Below are 20,354 nucleotides of genomic sequence, written 5' to 3'. Positions count from 1 at the left end.
CCGCCCTCCCGGCCCTGTGTCCGGGTGCTGCCGCTAACGGGGCGAAGCCACTTCGGGCTTTCGGGGACGATGGTTTGTGTGACCATTTTGCCCCCTGAGGCCGTTGCTTCCCGAGGGGGCTGCGTCGGAGACAAACGGCTTTTCTGTGGCGGGGGGCAGGGGAGCAGAGGGCTGGATACCGGTGCGGCTCCGGGCACGCCAGGGTTACCTTACGGGCTGCGAAGCGATGTGCAGGTGGCCGAGGAAGAATGACTGGGACGAGAGCAATCCCTCGGTGTTTATTAGCTGGAATTTAATATAAGGCGTGTCATAAACATTGGGAGTCTCAATGTGCTTCACGTTTGGAAGGCACAGATTTCAGCCGCGTTGTTCTCTCCGTTGTGTCTGGGAGAGAGTGCAAGAACGCCGCACTTGATTCACTTCTTCAGGGGCTGCGCTCTTCATGAGCTCAACAAATGCTCTGTGGTGGAAGAGCTTTCCCGAAACCTTGACCCTTTCACAATGCTGATATAAAGAGCAGTTATGATAACCTAGCTGCCAGTTCAAGTTATCCACAGGCCCTTGTCTTCTCTAAGGTATTGGTTATCATTATCTTCTCTACAACCTATGAGCCTGTCAGCCCCTTCTGATTTTCCTGGTAACCACTGAGGCAAGAAATCTTGAAAAGGCTGTTACAAAGATCTTGCTAATTTTCATCAAGTGTTTGATTAGGCCACAGGAAAAAGTGGTTTGTTTGTATGTATTTGTTGTGATGCCTTCTTGGCAGGTTCTGGGATTGCTGATACTCTTGATTCACCATCCATCTTCTGATGTGCATTGTGGAGTCTCACCTGCATGCTTTTTAACAACCCACAGCAGAGTTTATCACACACTTTTCTATGGTTAGACTTTTCAGATACTGCAGTGTTCTGGACTCATGCTTTACCTCTGCCTTGGGTTTTCCATACCTGTGGTGTTGTCTACTAGATGCTGATGACAGGGGTGTAATTCTCCCACTATTTCAGTTGCAGCATTGGTCTTGTTGCAGTGCCTGGCATAGGTTCAGGACTGAGTAACTCCATGCTTTCTGAAATGGAATTGAAGGCTGAAATCATGGTTGCTTGAGTTGGTTGACTCAGACACATGCAGCAGTTCTGCAGGTTCTCTGACATGATACAGACATGTGCTTTTCTCCTTCTTGTAAGCATGTCTGGTTTTGTTCAGAGCTACCCTTGCCCAATAGTGCCCCTATTCCACTCGAAGAGTTTTGCCTTTGCTTTCCTTTTCTGTCTAGCTGTGGGCTGTGTGTGTCCAACGTTTCTCAGCAGAGCGTGCAGCCAATTTATTCCCCAGCATGTCCTGTGATTCTGTTCTGAACGTAGTTGTCTCTTGACAGTACTTTGTATTCTGCAAAGTCCAACCAGCCCTAAAAAACACAGACAGGTGAGAAGTACCAAAATCCACCACAAAGGGGCTGAGTGTAGCGGGAGTCTGGCAGATTGCGGATAGGGGCTACCTTGAGAAAGAACATGTTAATTATTAGCGGCCAGGGTCTTGCTGCTGCACATCTACTTGCATGTGTTAGCACAGACCTTTCCCTCAGTTGGATTTCACAGTTATCACAGTGCTTTGGGCCCTTTCATCCAGCAGTGCTTTATCCAGCAGAGCTGCGCACATCCAAGCCATGGCTACCAGTTTGTCCACAAGAATTCCATGGGAACAGTGTCAAAGGCTTTTTTAAAGTCTAGGTAGAACAATATCCACAGCCTTCATCCAGTAGTCAGGGCTGAGTTTACTCAGTCTCAGACTGACAGCTAACGTTGGTCTGGAGGATTGTTTTGACACCTCACCTAAAGCCACTGGCCAGATGTGTGGAAAATCCTGTTGTCAGAGCATCTGCAAGAAGGAATCTGGTACTGATACCCAGCCTAGAGTTTGTTTACAATCGGAAGTAACAGTTCTTGCACAATCCAATTACAGTACCTCATTAAGTCTGTCATAATTCTCTGCAGACCTAATTATATAGACAGCTTTTCTTTAAATCCCACTCAAAATCGCTTAATCCTCCTTTATAGACACAGAACTGCCTGGATGAGATACCACAGACTACTCTGCAAACAGGCTGTGCTGGCCCTGCAAAGGTTGTGGCTCAGATCAGGCACTGGGGATGCTGGAAACCGAAGTCTGACATGGTCACACCATTCATGATGTTGCCTTTCCAGTGTGCTGTAATGGCTCTGAAAAAGTTCTCAGGTTGCCCAGGGGGGCACAGTCTGTGATTCTGTGCTCCACAACCTCCCTGGACAACCTGTGCCACCACCCTCACTGGAAAGAACTTCTACCTAACATCCAGTTTAAATCTCCCCTCTGCCAGTTTAAACCCATTCCTCCTTGTCCTGTCATTACAAGACCTTGTCAGTAGTCCCTCTCCAGCCTTTCTGTAGGCCCCTTCAGATACTGGAAGGCCACTATGAGGTCTCCTCCAAGCCTTCTCTTCTCCAAGCTGCACAGCCCCAACTCTCATAGCCTGTCCTCATAGCAGAGATGCTGCAGCCCTCTCTGCATCTTGGTGGCCTCTGCACTGGCTCCAACACTTCCATCCATGTCCTTCTTGTACTGGGGGCTCCAGAACTGCACACAGGACTCTAGGTGGGGTCTGAGGAGAGCAGAACAAAGGGGCTGAATCCCCTCCCTTGTCCTGCTGGCCACACTGCTCTTGCTGCAGCCCAGCACGCTATGAGTAAGGTCTCAGGGCTTCTTAATTCAGTGGTCCTTGAGTTCAAAAGGGATTTTATAAAGAGATTAATTTTGATCTCCCTTTGCTGTTTTCATGATTGCATTTCTCTCATTTTGATGCATTTGCCCTCTAACGGGCTGAAGAGATGTGTGCACCCTGTTATCAGTGACTGTCACAGGAACTAGCTGTGGCACACAAGTTCTCTAACCGCCTTGGAATCAACTTCAAAGTGGCGAGGTTGAGTCCCATAATTGGCGTGCCAAAGCTCCTAAGCCTGTAAGTGCCGTTAGGGTGATCTGCGTTGGTGGACATACTCCTGCATCCCCTCTATCTGTGCACGTTAGATGCGCTTCCTGCACATTTCAGCCACGTTAAAAAGTCAGTATTTCTGACTTAATGTCATGGCACAGTGAAATCAGGCCTGCAGCTTTTATCCAGCTTATGGGAAAATTCTCAAAGGTAGTTATCTTTCTCTTACCTTTTCTAAGAAAGGTTCAATTCAGTGGCAGGCTCTGACTCCTTAGGCACTCATTGCTGCGGGTGCTGGCATTCTCTTTCCTGGTCTGTAAATACAGCTTGTATTAGCTTTTAAACTGCTACCAGAGGGGGTACTACTGAGGGAAAGTTCTCTCTCTCCCCCGAAAATAGACTGATAGGGAACTATCCAGGGTATGGTGAGTCATAGGTCAAAGACAGGACATAAAGTAGTAGAACTCTCAGTGGTAGAAACAGCCTACATTGTAAATGATGATAGTGCTGTAAACCAGAACCAAATCATATACAAATTTACAGCTAGAAATTATTTCAGTTACAGGTAATTGGTAAGCAAATTGTCTTATTGTACAGAATCAGTTCCTTGCATAAGCAAACACCCCTAGGTCTAGCTGGAAGAAGTAGGAAAGCAGAGATGGGTCTCAATCCTGACAAGATAGGATTTCTCTTGTCAGATCACACTACGCACTTCACACCTGGAGAAGGAGGCTGGAATTTGTGTGGGCAGTGTCTGACTGCAGAGGATACTGCACCTGAAGCAGCAAATCTTACCTTAAAAAGTAAAGTTCCAGATATCGGTCAAAGGAGTTTTTCTACCTCCTGAGTCCAGCCTCCTGCAACTGCAGACAATCAGTGAGGCCAGGCTATTTAAAGATGTTCTTAGTCTAGAACAGCTTTAGTTCTTTTCCTCCAACATTCTATTTGAAAGACTGCTTCAGAATGTTACTGCTCTGGAGAGTTTACTAGTTTCCAGTAAAAGCCTTTTCTTTCCCTCTCCTTAACATACACCGTTCTTTTCCCTGGGCACCATCCTTTCCTCTTAGTTAACTGAGACCTCTGTCTTCACAACCAGATTTTGAGAGAATCAAAAGTGAGAAGAACGCTGAAAGGTGAAAGCTGAAGAACAGCTGTTGAGAGCTTTACAGCCAGAATGAACTCTATGCACAGAGCAGTTTCTTAACACTAGAGAGATCTTTCTCCCCGGGGGAAGTGTAAGATTAAAGGGTTGGGTAGTTACCCACTTAGGAAACTGGAACTGTCAGAAACAGACAAAACACAAAGCCAAGAGTAATTACTGCTTGTAAATTTCTCAGGATAACAAACAAGGCAATTTAATTGATGCTCTTTTTGAGAGGCAAGATCTTGATAGATCTTACCATTAGGGACTTGTGCTGATATATGTCTTTAAACATAGAACACAGCAGAAAATGGTCCCTAAATTAGAAAGTTTGAACCATCAACTGACCATAAACCTAGTTAGAAAATTACTGAAGACCATCCTTAATTAACTACAATCTTTACTCCCTAAATGTCTGCTTCTGCTTGGGAATTTGCAGTTGAACTGGAAAACTGGAAGCAGGATCTTGTTCAGGTTTAAAACAGCCTTTCTGCAGTGCAGTACTGCTTGATCTACGGAAGCACAGCACCCAAGATACAAAGCAACTGAGATTCTCATTTGGGTACTGGGCAGAGACAGACGCTTTCAGGTATCGAGCGTGAAAGGAATCATTGTGTGCACTACTTGGAGTATGATACCATAGAAACCAAAAGGATTTCAAGAGTTAGAGGAAGGAGTTCATATTCAACACTGTGAATCTGCTGTGAAATCTCAGTGAAACCACAGGGTACAAAACCTTGACATGGAAAAGAATAGATTGCTGCCAACAGGCTTTCTGCAGAGGTAAATAATAAAAATGTAATGTCAGAGTTTGAAGAGAAGAACGAGAATGTACAGGGTAAGCAACCAAAAGAATCTTTTCATAACCTGCGGCTCTCCGACGTGGAACAGGCGGAGCAGAGATTTGGCAGTGCAGCAGACAGCTGCACACAGTGCTTCTGAGGTTCTCTGCCTACCTGACTTTAAAATGAGGTCATGGTAGAATGAGAAAGAGCCTCTTCTGAAGTGGAGATCCAGGTTCTAATATGGCTGGGCTGTAAATCTAATTGTGGTCATGTAGAAGAATAATTTTTTAGAAGTATTCATGGCCTGGATCCTGATGCTATAATGGTGCTGGCGGGCTCAGACCACAGCTGGCAGACTGAAGGGAGCCATCTCCAGCCACATCTGCTGCCGCAGTACACCTCGGAAGGAAATGATACGGCAGTGAGAAGCATCTCTGGTGCTTTTCAGCAGTAAGGTTTTTCATGACCATGTGGTTCAAAGGCTCCTTCAAATTCTGTTGAATTCTACTAAAGTATGATTTTGCTGCATGCCTGGAAGGGCTGTTTACATATGGCATCTCCTCAGGACAAACTCCTGTCCTCTCAGCCTGTTGCTGTTTCCTCTGCAGCCTGTATGGTGTAGGCCTCGCTGCTGAGATGCTGCATAAAGAAAGCCTCAGGTTTGGTTTCGGGTATTATTTTGAAGTTATTCCTGTGTGCTGATCAGTGAGGGCTGATCAAACCAGGCAGAACACACATGCAGGCTGGAACAGACTCAAGCCATGCACGTACATGTAAGGCATCACAGCCTGTTACTGGCAAAGAGAAAGGAGTCCTTCCCTACCTTACAGAACATTCAGCATTGATGGTCAGTGTGGAATGCTGGCCAGGACTCAGTTGGTCAAAGGCTGGATGAGAAGAGGCAGACAGATGAGCACAGAATCATAGAATTGTTTTGGCTGGAAAAGACCTCTGAGATCATTGAGTCTAACTCTGACCCAACACCACCATGCTCACTACACTATGTCCCCACGTGCCATATCTACATGTTTTTTGAACACCTCCAGGGATGGGAGCTCCACCACCTCCCTGGGCAACCAATCCATAAATTCATAGAATGGTTTGGGCTGGAAGGTTCTTGTGGAGGGCTTGAAGGCCCAAAAATAGGCTTATACATGTCTTGCTTTGCCTGGACATGTTTTTCTGCCCATAACCAGAGGTGAACACATAACGAGCACAAAGGGGCACAATAGGCCTGGTGCCATGGAGTCTGGCCTGCCCAGGGTCCAGGTTGTGTAATGTGTTTGTGTAAACATGTTTGTCTAAGCCCACATGCCCAGCTTGTGCCTGCCTAGTGTAAGGCCCGTGTGATTGCCATATTTAGAAGGTCCAGGCTTGTGGCTTTTGCCTATTATGGTATTGTTTGGCTGACTGCCAACCTGATTGGTTGTTCTGGTGTCCAAAGGGCCATTAATCTCAGTCCATATTTGATAAATAGAGGCACACAGGTAAACAAAGTGCTCAGGCCCCCCTGCTCACGCTCGCTTGTTCAGGGTCCCTTGCTCACTCACTCACTATTAGGCTGAGACTCACCAGCACTGCTTCTTGCTTATGCCTGCATGCCTATTTGCTTTGCTGTTATTACGGAGACAGGATCTCCCATAGTCTCCCAGCCAGCTGCACACACCTGCATGCCCCTGTCGTGAGTTATCAGGACCAGATCCTGTATTGCCTGCCTTTACCTACGGAGCCCAGACTCCCGTGCAGCCAGGTACTCTATTGCACACCCTCTGCCTTATCATTGCCTGGTAAGCACCACTGCTGCTGAGTTAACCAGGAGCAGACCCCACTTGTCTGCACGTGATCAGCCTCTGTAGCCAGTGTGAGACCATGCTGACACTGCACAGCATCACACTCCTCCTGCACCTGAGGTCCTGGACAGAGCTTCCCGGAAAAGCCAGGAGACAAGGGCAGAGATTGCATCCTTTGCCAGAAGAACAAGGTCAGAGACCATAATTTCCCCAGAAGCTGGGAAGATTCATCCTTTCCTCTCAAGATTCCAGCCTCAAAGTCCATGGGCAAAGACTCCCCTGAAGTCTGGACACTAGTAATAGGCTGTGACATAGCCCTGGAGGGTGATTGATAATTAATAAGAATTGTAAGTAAATGCTTTAATGCCTCTGTAATATCTATTGATTCCTGCCATAGAGCAGAAAGAGCTTTCAGCCCACCTGCTGGGCAAATAGTATATAGACCCCAAGCAGCATTGAGCCATGGGGAAACTCCTCTCTCTATTTATAGTTTGAACTGTTTGCTAGTTATTAATAAGTTATGGTGTGGTATTAATCCTAGAATGTCTTTCATAACTGTGTAAGATCCTTTTAATACTGAAATTCCGTGGTTGGGGGTGGCGAGAGTTCAGAATATTGAAGTTAATAAATATCTATTTTTATAGATTATTAATCTCACACCAATTAATTTCTCCCCTCTGTGACAAAGGTGACCCCAAAGATCACCTAGTGTCAACCCTTCATCCTTAGGTAGGGACACCTTCCACTAGCCCAGGTTGCTCAAGGCCTCATCCAACATGACCCTGAACACATTTAGGGTGCCCCCTTGGGCAACCTGTTCCAGTGTCTCCCCACCCTCACTGGAAAGACTTTTTTTCTATTCTCCAGTCTAAATCTGCCCTCCTTCAGCTTTAATCCATTCCTTGTCATCCTATCAGTACAAGCTCTTGTGAAAAGTCCCTTCCTGGCTTTCTTGTAGGCCCTCTTCAAGTACTGGAAGGCTGTGCAAAAGCAGCTATCATCCAAAGGCACAGCAGAAAGTATTTTATTTTCTCCAGTTGCAAAATAAAGCCTTTTTCTCTTGCTGATGCTTCAGTAGTGCTTCTCCCAGTGACTCCAAGCATTACTAGGAATGCAAGGGTTCCTCTCCTCTCACAGATGGCAAGTTTCAGTGTGTGATAGTTCCTCCTGGTACCTCGGAGAGATGCTGTGCTTTGCTACAGGTTACTCAGCCTGAAATCTGCTCCTGAGCAAAAGGAGAGGGAAAGGAGCTTCTGCCGAGGCTGCACCGTGTCCATGGCCTGAGGCCAGGCAGTCAAAGCAGCAGCAGTGCTGCGATGCCCTCAGCACCACGACGTTCGGGTCACTTGCACACTGCTGCTATGCCATGCCATCCGCCCTTCTCCCAGGCTATCCGGTTTTAATGGCACGCTGTTGGGGAAGCCAGGAGCAAAACCTGCTGCAGATGTTTGTGTTGTGCTCTGCTGTTGGCTGTATTCATATGATAATTCCAGCACAAACCGCTGAATAAATAGCACTGCAGGCAGGAGGCAGTTGTAACCCCAACGTTGTTGGGCTTCCCAGTGACAGCCTGCCGCAGCAGCCGAGACTGGCAGTAAGCCGTTAGGTGTAGAGGTTCAACCAGAGGTTAGTTATTGGCACTGCTGCCTGCCCTAGATGGGTTAAAGCAAAGAGAAGAAAAACCTTGGGGCTTCTGAATACATTTGAGGCAGCAGCAGAAGGTACAGTAAGAGGCCCGGCTGGGAGCCTGGCCCTTCGTGCCTCCAGGTGACAGGCTAGTGACCAATGCAGGACCCAGCTGGTTCTTCTTTAATCTAGGACATTATCTAACTGTAACAGTTTCTTCTCGCCCAGTATTATGCAGATATTTGAGTTTCCACAGAGTGTGCTGGTTTGAAGTTGTACCACCTGGTTCTTTCTTCATCCACCTCGAGCCTGTGCTTCCTGCATACTTCTGCTGCAGCTCATCAACTGACAGTGGGCTTTGAAAGTCTTGATTTTGCTATCTGAAAGAGCAGCAAGAGAGTGCTGTGCTCTAGTAGCATTTATTGTGGAAAAAAGATTAATTTGAGAGTTTAACTGAGTTCTTGAGAAAGCCCCAGAAGTGCTGACCCAGATTTGGAACAGAACTTAGCCACTAACGATATTTTAACAAGGATTTTTTTGGATGGCAGTTTAAGGGACGGGAAATAGGGCTCAAATGGCTCAGTTCAAATCCAGTCCAGGGCAGCAGTGACTTAAAATAACTTTCAGCTAAAGCACTGCAATGGAGCGTGCTGAGCAGCCAGGTTTGTTGCTGGATGGTATCCACGTTAGAGGAGCCATGTGGCTGATTTGAGCTGCAGTCCTTTACAGAGCTCCCCACAGTCATAACTGAGCAGACACAGGGTCTCACTGAAGATGGTTCATCCATGTCTGAGGTGAAAAAGTGGCACTAGAAGATGAAAATGCTGGAGATCTTCTGTTGCTAAATGACTGAGAAGAGTCTTCAAGGCTGAATGGGTGAGAGTTTCCAACAGCCGCAGATTCACAGGCGAGGGAAAGCAGTGCCTTGAAGACACACCGTGACAGCCGGGCCGGGACTGGCTCTGCCACAGGCAGCTGTGTACCCCTACGGGGCTCGGGAGGGCTCTTGCTGCCTCTAGACTGCAGGTTGCCTGCGAACTGCTTTAGGTGCTGGTGGAGTAGGTTTGGCGCCCTGTGCGTTACCGACGCCGCCTGTCTTTTACAAGGTGCTGATCTCCCCAGATGAGGCGTGCAGCAGCTCGGTGAGCTGCAGTGAGCAATACGCTTGCACGCAGGGGCAGCAGCAGGGTTTTCGCTGATGATTACTTTCTCCCTACAGCATTCCTTCACCAATTTGTCTGAAGTTACTGACACCAGGGGTACTGCATTCTCCTGTCGCTCACTGTATTACTTTAGGCTTGTTTTAAAGTTTTCTTTGTACTTACTGATTTGATTGGCTTTTTGTTGGTGTTTTTCATCATAGGTGGCTAATGTTCCATTTCTGGCTGGCATATTGAGGATGAACTTCATTCTTTATCTACACCAGCCTGCAATTAAATGGAAGCAAAAATATGCACAAGTAGCTACGGGTTTACCTCTTTAGTCCCTCTCACTATATGTGATAGCTTGAGAATTTTATTTCTTTATAGTATTGTTTTCATACTAGTATATTTTTGCATTCACAATAACATTTTCCATGTTTCTTTGTCACTGAAAATCATCCTGGATATCACAGAGCAGACAAAATAGTTCCATCCTGTCACTGTCTGTGACTAATCTCAGTGTTGTCTCCACTTCTGCTTTATGAATGTTGGCTGAATACCAGAAAGAGCTTAATAACAATGTATGGTAAAAACCAGTCAACTCATGCATGCTTTAAGTAAAATGAACCATTTCTTCTTTCTTTTTATGAGAGATTTCTGTGTGAATCTGCTATGTGTGAAAGCACTAAAGCTATCATTCATCACTGGGACAGAGCTAGAGCCACATTCAAAGGCTCAGCAATGTTAACCTATTCTTTCCCAAGTGGTTTACATCCCAAGAGCTCAAACCGTTTAATGAAAAATAATTAACTGTTCTTCAGCTTAGCTGCTGCCAGGCAGGTCAAACACTTACCCACAGTATTAGAAGAGAATTTCAGGTTGGTGATTGGTGAGGATCACAATGGGGGAAGGTGTGAGGCTCTCCCCATTAGGAAGGGGTAGCTTAGAGAAGTTGGGCATTCAGCGCAGAATGGAGCAGTTCCCAGAGGAACGTCAGGAAGTATGACCTGGCCTCGAGAAGTCACCCTGGGGCATTTGCAGCTAGAGTTGCAGAGTGGAAATCAGTTATTCGTTCTTTTTTTTTTCCCTTGGAAGGTCACGTCTGTCCCTCTGAAACTGCTCGTAATCCCTTCCAGCACCACAGTGTCTCTATAAATTCTCACCTTCACATTTCTTCCCATTTCAACTGCCCAGTCTGTTTTGGTTTTCTTCTTCCTCTCAAAGTTCCTGCGGTTCAGCTCTTGAAAAACCTTCCATTTTGAGATCTCCACGGGAAGGAATCACCTTACAGTATGTTCACAGCACAGGTACTGTAAACCACTCCTCTCTCTGCATTGTCCTGGTGACATCTCTGCAGACCAGCTGCAAAGCAGTACCGTAGGGTTTCTATCTCTGTTCCTCTCAACTTTCAAACTCGTGGTGCCTGGATTACATTTTTGGTTCTTTTGAAAACATTGTGTCATTTTGGCTAGCTTTCAGAAATATTTGTGTTGGTTCCAGCACACGCTGAGTGGGATGTGGAAGAGAGTCTGTGAGTGCTCTGCAAGAGGCCAGACTGGATTACTGCTTGTCACGTTAACTGTTGTGTTAGCTTTAAGCACATACTCAGGGCTTAAGGCTTGCTCGTGATTCCCCTCCTGAATTACTGACATCGGTGTGAGAGCTACTCTGATCCAGGGTGACTCTGGGGCGTTTAAGGCTAGAGCTGCAAGTCAGCTAGAGATGGAAGCAAGACAGTTACTTGATTTTTTCTGTCTTCTGAGCTCTTGGGAACTCATTTTAAGACATGTATGCATGTGCAATATATTTCTGGGTTATCTTTCTAATTACCAGTAGTGTCAGCTTTAATTCATGGTAGCATCAGAATAATTTTCTGGGTTTGGAAAATAAATTTGCACCAAAGACAATTCTGCTGCAAGAATTGAAGATAACTCCACACCCCCAAAGCAACAAGAGGCAAAACTATGCAGAGAATCTTTGTTACAGTTTCATTTGACTGGTCCTTTATAAGCGTGCAGTGAGCAGTGAATTCTGATTCTGGCCAGCTGCTGCTGGTGCCACAGCCTCCTAGCTACACTGCTGCTGAGTTCAAGACTTCGCCGTGGTTCCTCATTCCACATATCCAGATAAGAATATGATGGGAAGGGAAGAGTGGGGCTGGATAAAGTCCCTCAGGCATTTTCAGTGGTGTTCAACGTTCTTCTGGGATCTAGCATTTCCAAAGTTTTTAGGTTGTATGTCAACAGCTACCTTAGTGGCTGGAATTGGAAAGGGCTGATGTGCTTCACACTGTGACGTGGCTGTTGACGGCAGAGGTGGACCAGCACCCGCTAGGACATCTCGGCTACGCCTCGACTGAGCACACCTGGCAGACCGATTTCTAACTGGAAAGTCCCTCTTCTACAGCAGCACTTGTGTGTTCAGATGCACAAGGAGACAGCCTGACCCTACCAACCGGTTCTGTAGTTTGGGTTTTAAAAACAGCTCTTGAGAAATGGTTGCTCTCTTGTGGAAGACATTTCAAAATTCGTGTAGCTTTTTTGTTCCTTCAGATTCTGCTATCTCGAATAAAATAGCAATCTTCTTAATGTTTATTTGACCATTTTCTTCATACTGAAGATTATGGAATGGAGCCCAAACCAGCAGACAGGTTAGTTAGTTATGTAGACAGAAAGTGCCTTTTCTTTGTGTGCTATGGGATGTCTGCCGTTTTGGGAGAGCATGTGCTTCTGAACTAGGCTTAGGCAGGGCCGGTGTTGGTTGAGATTTTTTTGGTTCATTCCTAGTCCAAGTTTCTGTCAGAAGCTCTTCTCAGCTGTTTGTGCTTAGTCTGTCATGAGGGGCTTCAGAATGAGTTGAACAGCTTTTTTTCTGATGTGTTTTGTCTCCTGCTTTCTGCATAATCATGCTGAGTGCATTCTGCCACCTTGTATTGTCTCGGTTCTAATTTAAATTCCCAGAGACTCAAATATATTTGATAGAACCAATAACAATTTATAGAGTGCCCTTCCCTCTTCCCCCTTCTTTCCCAAAAGAAAGGAATTAGATGTAGAGAGAGGAAAAGGTAAGCACAGCCAAATAAATAATCTCTCCCTGACTTGGAAGTTAAAAGAAGAAAAGTTTAACAATAAATTAGAGAGGTATCTGAGGTAGGGAAGTTACAAAGGGGTAGGGAAGGGAAAACAAGATACAAAATGTGTAAATACGACCAGATTTTGATGGCAGTGGGTTTGTCCGACTCGTGGGTGATGGCCATGTGGTAAAACAAAGAACCAGGAACAGGACGGTGATGCTGGGAAGAAGGAAGGCAAGGAGCTCCCTGCTTTTATGGATCTTTAGACAGGAAGGGAGAGTGGGCTAACCATCACCTGGTAGTGTTCAGACGCACCCCTGGGGAGGGGTCAAGACCACCTAGTGTCAGGTTCAAGGTCACTCCCCCTGGAGAGTTAATCCTGTACACATCTCTTTTTGAAAGCACCGCAGCTGAAGCAGGTCTGCTTTCAGGAGCACCTCTCCATTTGGGTACCAAAACGTGTAGGCACTCTTAACTTTTTCACCTTTAAACTTGTGTTCAGAATGAAGGCCAAGTATGGTGAGCCTTTGGAATATTTTTTTCCAAAGTTGCTCCTTCCCAATCCATCTCCTACAAATTGGTTCCTTCCACCCTCACTGAGCAGTGTTCGTGCCCCTGTTTTTCTCTTAGAAGACTAAAGAGAAGTGTTTGCTGAAGGGGCCCGGCCTTACATGGTGCCAAGTAATTCTACAAAGTGCTGCTCATCTTCTCCAGTGATTTTGACACCCTAGTAGGAAGCACTCAGCCCTGCAGGGTCAGACACTGCATCATTTCTCATCATATCCTTGGCCCCTGTCTATTGGCTCTAGGCCCTAGACACTAGGCTGAGATGGGACAGCACAGAGAGTGACAAGAATGAAAGAAGGGAAACCTTCATCAGTCAACATTCACTGTGTCGCACCAAGGTAGAACTGCAACTGCTTGGAGTTGCAAATAATTGCTTTGAGTGAGCTTTGTAGCAGTCTATGGCTGTGCTATCAGCATGCAGTGATGCTGCCTGATGAGCAATAGCTACAGTTATGTACTGGGTTGGGATTCCTTAGGGGTGCGATAGATGCTGACTGCAAAATAAATGTCACTTTTAGGGATTCTTTAACTTCAAACTGGTTACATTGAAAGCAATAAGCAAAGCAGTAGAGCCACCAGTCAGTGCAGCATCCAGGATGTTCTTTACTGCTTGCATTAATTACCCCATAGCCAGACAGTTCTGTGATTAAAATTGATGTTAAACACCCCCCTGCCCCAACCACTAAGATGGTTTGACTAGCTTAATTAATTTTCTGCTTTCACACACAGGTGAACTGGACATTATTTCAATGGCTGAAACAACAATGATGCCTGATGAAATTGAGCTGGAGATGGCAAAGATCCAGAGGCTTCGGGAAGTCTTAGTCAGAAGAGAATCAGAGCTCAGGTTTATGTAAGTATCAGTGCTCTGGGAAAGCACCGGGCAAAATTAATCAAAATACCAAAGAATGCTATTTAGAAGACTTTTATCTGCTTGACATTTTAAAAGGAAGATAAAGAGCATCTCAGCTAAGTGAATGCTTGCGAAATGCCATAGGGAAATGTTTTTTGTAGTTGCAAAGGAAGCTACCTTTTTTTATTCAGCATGATTTGCAGGTGATATAAAAGGGATCTGTGACTTACAAAAGGAAACTTTAGCAGACTGTGTACTACAGAGCAAAGACTTCTACCTGACTTCAGCCCTTGGCGCAAGAGTATTTGTCTGAAGGAAATACCAACAGGCAGGGGATTTGGAGCTTCTACAGTCTAACCTAACTCATGCTTTATTCCTCACTCCATTAGTGGTCTTAGCTCATATCACAAGAGAGCACACTGTGTTCTGGAACAATAAAAGCCCAGGTCTAACATTTGTTAAGTGGAAGCCATTGAGTTACGAATACAAAGCACATTTTGATATATCAAATTAAATAGCAGTACTGCAGGAGAGGTTTCCAAAACTGCCAGCAGGGTCAGGTATAGGAGCCTCCCTGAAGGTTGATGAATATTAATCCAGTTCTCCTGATGAGGTTAATAGGCTTTGTATTCCAAAATGACAGAATCTCTAAGTCCAGAGCTTAGTAATAAAGAATATATTGTTTTGAAGTCCCATCTGTCTGGGAGTACCTGAGGTCAGAAACTAATGCCTTTGCTTACTGGGAAAGAACCTCAGTGGATCTAAGACCTGCTGAACCCAGACCCTTGGCATTAATGAAACTACAGTAGCCTGAAAAACTCCCCTGCTGCCTTCTCCCTTTGAAGTACAAAAACAGGACTGGTGCTTTAGCCCTTATGCCTGGGGGTTATCTCCAGTGCCCTGCCCTGAACTGCCAGAAGTTGAAAACCCATCCCTCAAACAGCACAGGTATCTGTCCTTGTGTGTTAGCCCAGAAGACTTCAGCCCAGAACCATTGCTCAGACACCTTTGGAAAAAAGAACAGGGAGTAGTGGCACTGACCTTTAGTATTGCTGTAGTGGCACAAATGAACAGGAGAGGTTTGACCATAGCTTGGTTACTGGCTTGTACATAAATTTAATCAAGGAGCCCCATACTTGAACCCTGTGCTTCTCTTGTTGTTTTCTGTACCAAAGCACTGTCCCAGTAAAGTGAGAGCCATGGCAGACATCATCGTTCTGCACGTGTGCCGCTTGTTTGGTTCTCATGGCCAGCTTGTTCGCGTCCCTGTGCTCACACTCACTGCGCTCTTTGCTCTCGGTTGCCTACTGGGTGTTTTAGCAAGGAAATTAACACAGGGCTACTACAGAGTGTTAGAGGTTGGAAGGGAACTCCAGAGGTCGAGTCCAACCCCCCTGCCGAAGGAGGATCACCCAAGACAGGCTGCACAGGAACACATCCGGGCAGGTTTTGAAAGTCTCCAGAGAAGGAGCTCACTGAAAAGGGAATGAGACCGAACTAATGCATTTCCAGTCCCCAAGGCAGAAGTCTGTACATGCATTTTAGACGTTTTCTTCTGGCAGGGCTAGATTCCACTATGAATGACTTTCACAACCAGCTGCATGAAACTGAACCACCTCAAACAGGTTCAAGGCAGACTTGACTTTGGACACATGGCTATAACTAGCAGTACTACACCTATGATCAGGCCACCAAGTTCAAGAGAGCTGTAATGAGAACCAGATCTCTTCAGTTCCCATACCTGCTTTAGCTTTTCATCCAGTCACAAGAGAAGGATAAAACACATGTGCAGCAATGAAGAAAACCGTGCCTTTAGCAGCAAAATAGAAGTTCTCTTGAGTTAAATTTGGCTTCATTTAGTTCTTATAAAAGCATGAACATTAATGACATAGCTCAATCTTACACATCCATACACTGCTTACTTCTCCAGCTATGTTGCTAGAAGTAACAGTTCATTCTTTCACTCTCTCTGCATGGCTGTTCACATATAGCTAGATCCTAAAGCTAGAAGGACATACATTGTAGTTGTGCTTTAAAGAAATTACCAATAAAGGAAACAAGCCACAGGTCATGAGCATATCGACAGGCCTAATGAAGACCATGGCTCCCTGCTGGCAGCCTGTCAGTTCTCGTTGTGCATACCAGCACCCAGCACGATTCTGCACACAGCAGAAAAAAATCACTACAATATAGACCTGTTGCTGGTGGAAATCAGAGCAAGCTCTTCCCCTGTCAGAGCAATGCAGATTTAAGCCAAGGAAGGAACTTGCTCCAAGACTGTTGGTGAAATTGAAGTTGTTGTCCTTGAAGAAGATGCACAAAGAAGTCTGAGATGGGATAACAATAAAGCTCACTCTTAACCGATGTTTGGACAGTTTGCAACAACAGGTGTCACCTTCAGCTCCTGTGTCAGAGTTTTGCCCAAGCAAATTCGGTAGCCTTCAAATAGGAATGAAGGCATGGAACTGCACCAGGTTACCATATCAGCCGGTATGAAAAAGCAACAATGAAGCTCCAGAACCACACCAAACCCCAACTGAAAACACCCCTAGCAGAGTCTGGATGCTCAGTGGACCTGCAGCTGGTTTGCATTTTCCACATTTCTGTGACAATCAGAGAACTTCTACTGCTATGTGACACCATCCCTGGTGTAATAATTCTTTTACGTGGTTCCTCAGCTGTGGTCTCTATAATATGTGTCTCTCTTGAAGCAACATGTGCATGAGAGAGTCTTCAGCAAAGCAGACAGATGGCTTCCTAGCCTTCAAAGTAAAGGTGCCAAGGCCTTCTTTTGATCACAGTAATACTATGAGGTCCATATTCTTTCTCCCCAGTGGGCAGCATTTCACCAATGACTGATGAAGTCTGTAGTACAGCAGAAGGGATAAAATGAAATATGTTGCTCCATCACTACATGTGTTTTACAGTGCTTGGAGCTGGTGATGCTTAAGTGTCTAAATAAAACACTTACTGAGCAGTTCATCATCACTGAAACCTTCAGGAGAGTCACCCTATGGGGGTGAAGGACGAGTGGGATGGTGAGGAAGAAAGACACTTGATTCAAAACAAGCACTAAAGTGTTTGAGGCTGAGGCAGTGGGGATAAACTAAAAAGAGTGAGCAGTGTTAGAGGTAACCCCCAGACAGCACTACGTGGTGCGTTAGCCTGTGCACCTGACGGGCCCTGGGGGCGGCTCCCAGAGTGGAAGTGAAGGACAGCTCAGCCATATCTGAACAAATTCCACACACCTCGCTGGGAGTGCCTGTTGAGGTAAACCAGGGAAGCTGTCGATGTAGCTGCTGCGCTCCCCGCAGCTCCTGGCAGCAGTCATGCTGTCAGTAGGGCGGTTAGACGTCTGGGTGACCACAGGACTCCCTGCCCTCACTCGGGGCCACTGATGGGACACTGCAGCTCAGGAAGAACTTTTCCACCTTTAGGAAGAGATTTGGACACCAGGTCAGCGCCAGTAACTCACAGAGACTGGGGCCAGCTGCCAAGTAAGAGATCTCACCTGCCCATGGGCTTCTCATTCTGGTTGAAGAAAGGAAAGGGCAGAAAATATTCCTTTAACGAGGGGCACACTTTATTTTACAGGTTCCACTGCACAGCCATGCAAGGCAGTGCCCTCACGGGTGAAGTGGCCTCTTTGGCCACCTGGGGTGTCAGCTCTCCCACACGGTGCACAATGGCTGCCCTGCCCGGGGACGCCGCAGTGACCTTTCCCCTGACCACATTCTCTTCTTGCAACAGCCGTGAAGAATTTTTTCCTTCCTCACAAGCTCTGTGCACTCCCATTACTGTCTGCTGGGCTGTGTGGCACAGAGGGCTGTGGGCTGTCAGGATGGCCCTCCTCAGAGTATGTCAATGTCATGTAGTGATTGTGTCTGTCTGTAGCATCTCTCCTATGCTAGAAGCCATTGCAAGCATCTCACAGAATCACAGAATATATCTGGTTGGAAGAAACCTCCAAGATCACCCAGTCCAACCCTCGACCCAGCACTGAAGGGTCAACACTAGGCCAAGTCCCTAGGTACCAGGTCCACATGCTGCTTGGACATGATGACTCCTGCACTGCCCCAGACAGACCATTCCAATGTTTGAGATCTCTTCAGCAAAGTACTTGCTAATATCCAAGCTGAACCTCCCCTGGCACAGCCATTTCCTCTAGTCCTGTTGCTTGTTATCAAGGAGAAGAGGCTCCAGCCAGCCCAGGAAACTAAAATAGAGCTTAAAGTCATCATAAGCTGTCTCCAGCTCTTCTGGGTTTATTGTCAGGAAAGCTGAGGACTTGGCATATGTTGATCTGAAGCAGACAACGTGTACAGAAAAGCATCAGTTTGTAGCTAGCCAGCATTTCCATCCTCATTTGCTTCTCAGGCTTCTCTCAGCTCACTTCTTGAGGTGTTCTCTACAAAAGAGTTTGGGTCAGACTGTAACTTTTCCACCTGTCTTTGCTGCTGAAGAAAGCAAGCGCACCGCTTCAGAACATGCACACTCTCATTCCCTGTCCAGTTCTGCTCTACTTCCTTCTCTGCTTTCCTGGTAAGATAGCAGCCTGAAAGATGAAGGAGCTGCTCAGGCAGTGTTCTCTTTGTTACTGCTGCGGATACTTGTGTGTGGCTGCAGGAGCAGTTTGCGATTCATGCAACTGGGGGGCATGGAAAAAGACATGATCATAACAATGGAGAATGATGTTTAGCTGGCAGAGGACACAGACAGCAAAACCCCAGACATCTATATGATAGAGGAATAGATCAGAACTGAACCTCAAAATGATTTTAAGGGCCAAATGCGCGCATTTCAAAACGTATTAGCATATTCTGACCCAGTGAGTATGAGTAGTGTAGGTGAGATCATCCACAGTTACTGCCTGTGCTGAGAATAGGAAGGGCACAGAGCTCCTAGAAAACAGCACTCCCTGTCATCCTGGCCCATGCTCCTTGGGAAGCCTGCCAGTGCCCAATACTGCTGGCTTTCCAGATGGAACATGAAGTGTGAAGCCAGCTCTGTTGGATGACCTTGAACTAAAACTGTGGATGTTGCTTCCACCTGTGAGGCTGTCTTGGGAGTGGCTATTTCTGCCACGTGGGTGATAGTGAATGGCTTTTTTTATGTGTAGGGACCATAATACATTACAGAGTAAGCTCTGTTAGGTTGCTGTAGGCATTACTGAAAACAGTTTTTCTTCCTTCATTAAGCTTGTTTTATCTGTAAAAATAGTACCAGCATAACACACAGTATTTGCTTCTGTCTGTGTGGCTGCTACATGGCTCAGCTCATACTGTGAAAAGAACAATTCACATCCAGTTGACTTAGCAGAATTAGAATTAGTCATAGTTTTTGTAGACTCTGACTCTGCACTATTAGATGACTCCCTCTTCTCCAGAGTCCTCATAATGAAATTCTCCATAGGTTCGCTCATGGGTTTAGACTATTTAACACTATTATGTTTGCTTACTCATAATCCCAGGAACAATTATCCGTTATGCAGATAAATTAGCTGTAACTTGACTTGGTCTGGTACTAAACTCATACTAGCAGACCTACAGCTTCATTAGCTGTCTAGAGTCCATCATTAATCCTTGGGGCTCACTTTGACCTTTTCCCACTTTGCAAAGAAAAGAACCCACCCCATAAATCTCCTACAGCTGCGACATCGATGTAGCCACCGCTGGTAGTGAGATAGTCACTGATGGTCATTCCTACCCCTGTAAACTGTTTGACATAATGGTAGACTCTCAACTTCAGGGCAGATTCACCATGGAGGAGAATTCAGATTCCACTCTCCTCCTAAGAACACATCAACACTGATGTCTTCTGCAGCACACACAGAACATTGGCATTTTGAAGTACAAGAAGGTAGGTCTGATTGCCTGGCTTTATGCAACCACTGCCAAAGTAAAGCAACATCAAGCTACACGAGAACTGCAGAAGTGGGAGGTTAATTCCTTTGGTGATGACAACCTTCAATAAACCAACTTAGAGACTCTATGCTTTAATTTATCACAAGTGGTGTAAACCTAGCAGACTCACACAGAGTGAGGAGGTGAAGCAGGCAGCCTCTCGTTGCTGGCTGAACTCAGAGAGAGCACTGTTCTGCACAGCCCGCAGAAATGTTTGCTGGCTTCCTGTCAACAAAGTTCTCTTCGAACTTTAATTACTATCTCAACTAAACAGTTCGTCTGTTTCCAGTGACTCACTAATGTAGCATCAACTGCAGCTTCTCAGCAGCTTAATGCCACATTGAGCACCACCCTGGGTGATGGTGAAAGGGAGCGCAGTGAAATGAACAGGCTGCCAAGGGTGTGAATTGGAGTGGCAATTCGCTGCTTGTGTGTTGCCACTTGGTTGCTTCTGGTTCTTTCTCTGCTACTTTTTGTGGTTGCACTGTGGATTTTCTGTTTCCTCTTCC

The 20,354-nt window shown here is 46.0% G+C and overlaps 1 protein-coding gene across 1 annotated transcript in view; it reads left to right on the top strand.

The window, feature by feature from the left end:
• Positions 1-20,354, top strand: part of BMERB1 (bMERB domain containing 1) — a 38,378-nt gene that overhangs the window by 528 nt on the left and 17,496 nt on the right. Inside the window, exon 2 of the mRNA XM_064153906.1 lies at positions 13,819-13,942. Within this exon, the coding sequence (XP_064009976.1) occupies positions 13,819-13,942 (124 nt within the window). The remainder of the gene's footprint in view (positions 1-13,818; positions 13,943-20,354) is intronic.

Source organism: Pogoniulus pusillus, chromosome 13 (genome assembly GCF_015220805.1).
Source record: "Pogoniulus pusillus isolate bPogPus1 chromosome 13, bPogPus1.pri, whole genome shotgun sequence".
In the NCBI taxonomy this organism is placed as follows: domain Eukaryota; kingdom Metazoa; phylum Chordata; class Aves; order Piciformes; family Lybiidae; genus Pogoniulus; species Pogoniulus pusillus.
This window is presented reverse-complemented; position numbering and strand designations above follow the sequence as displayed.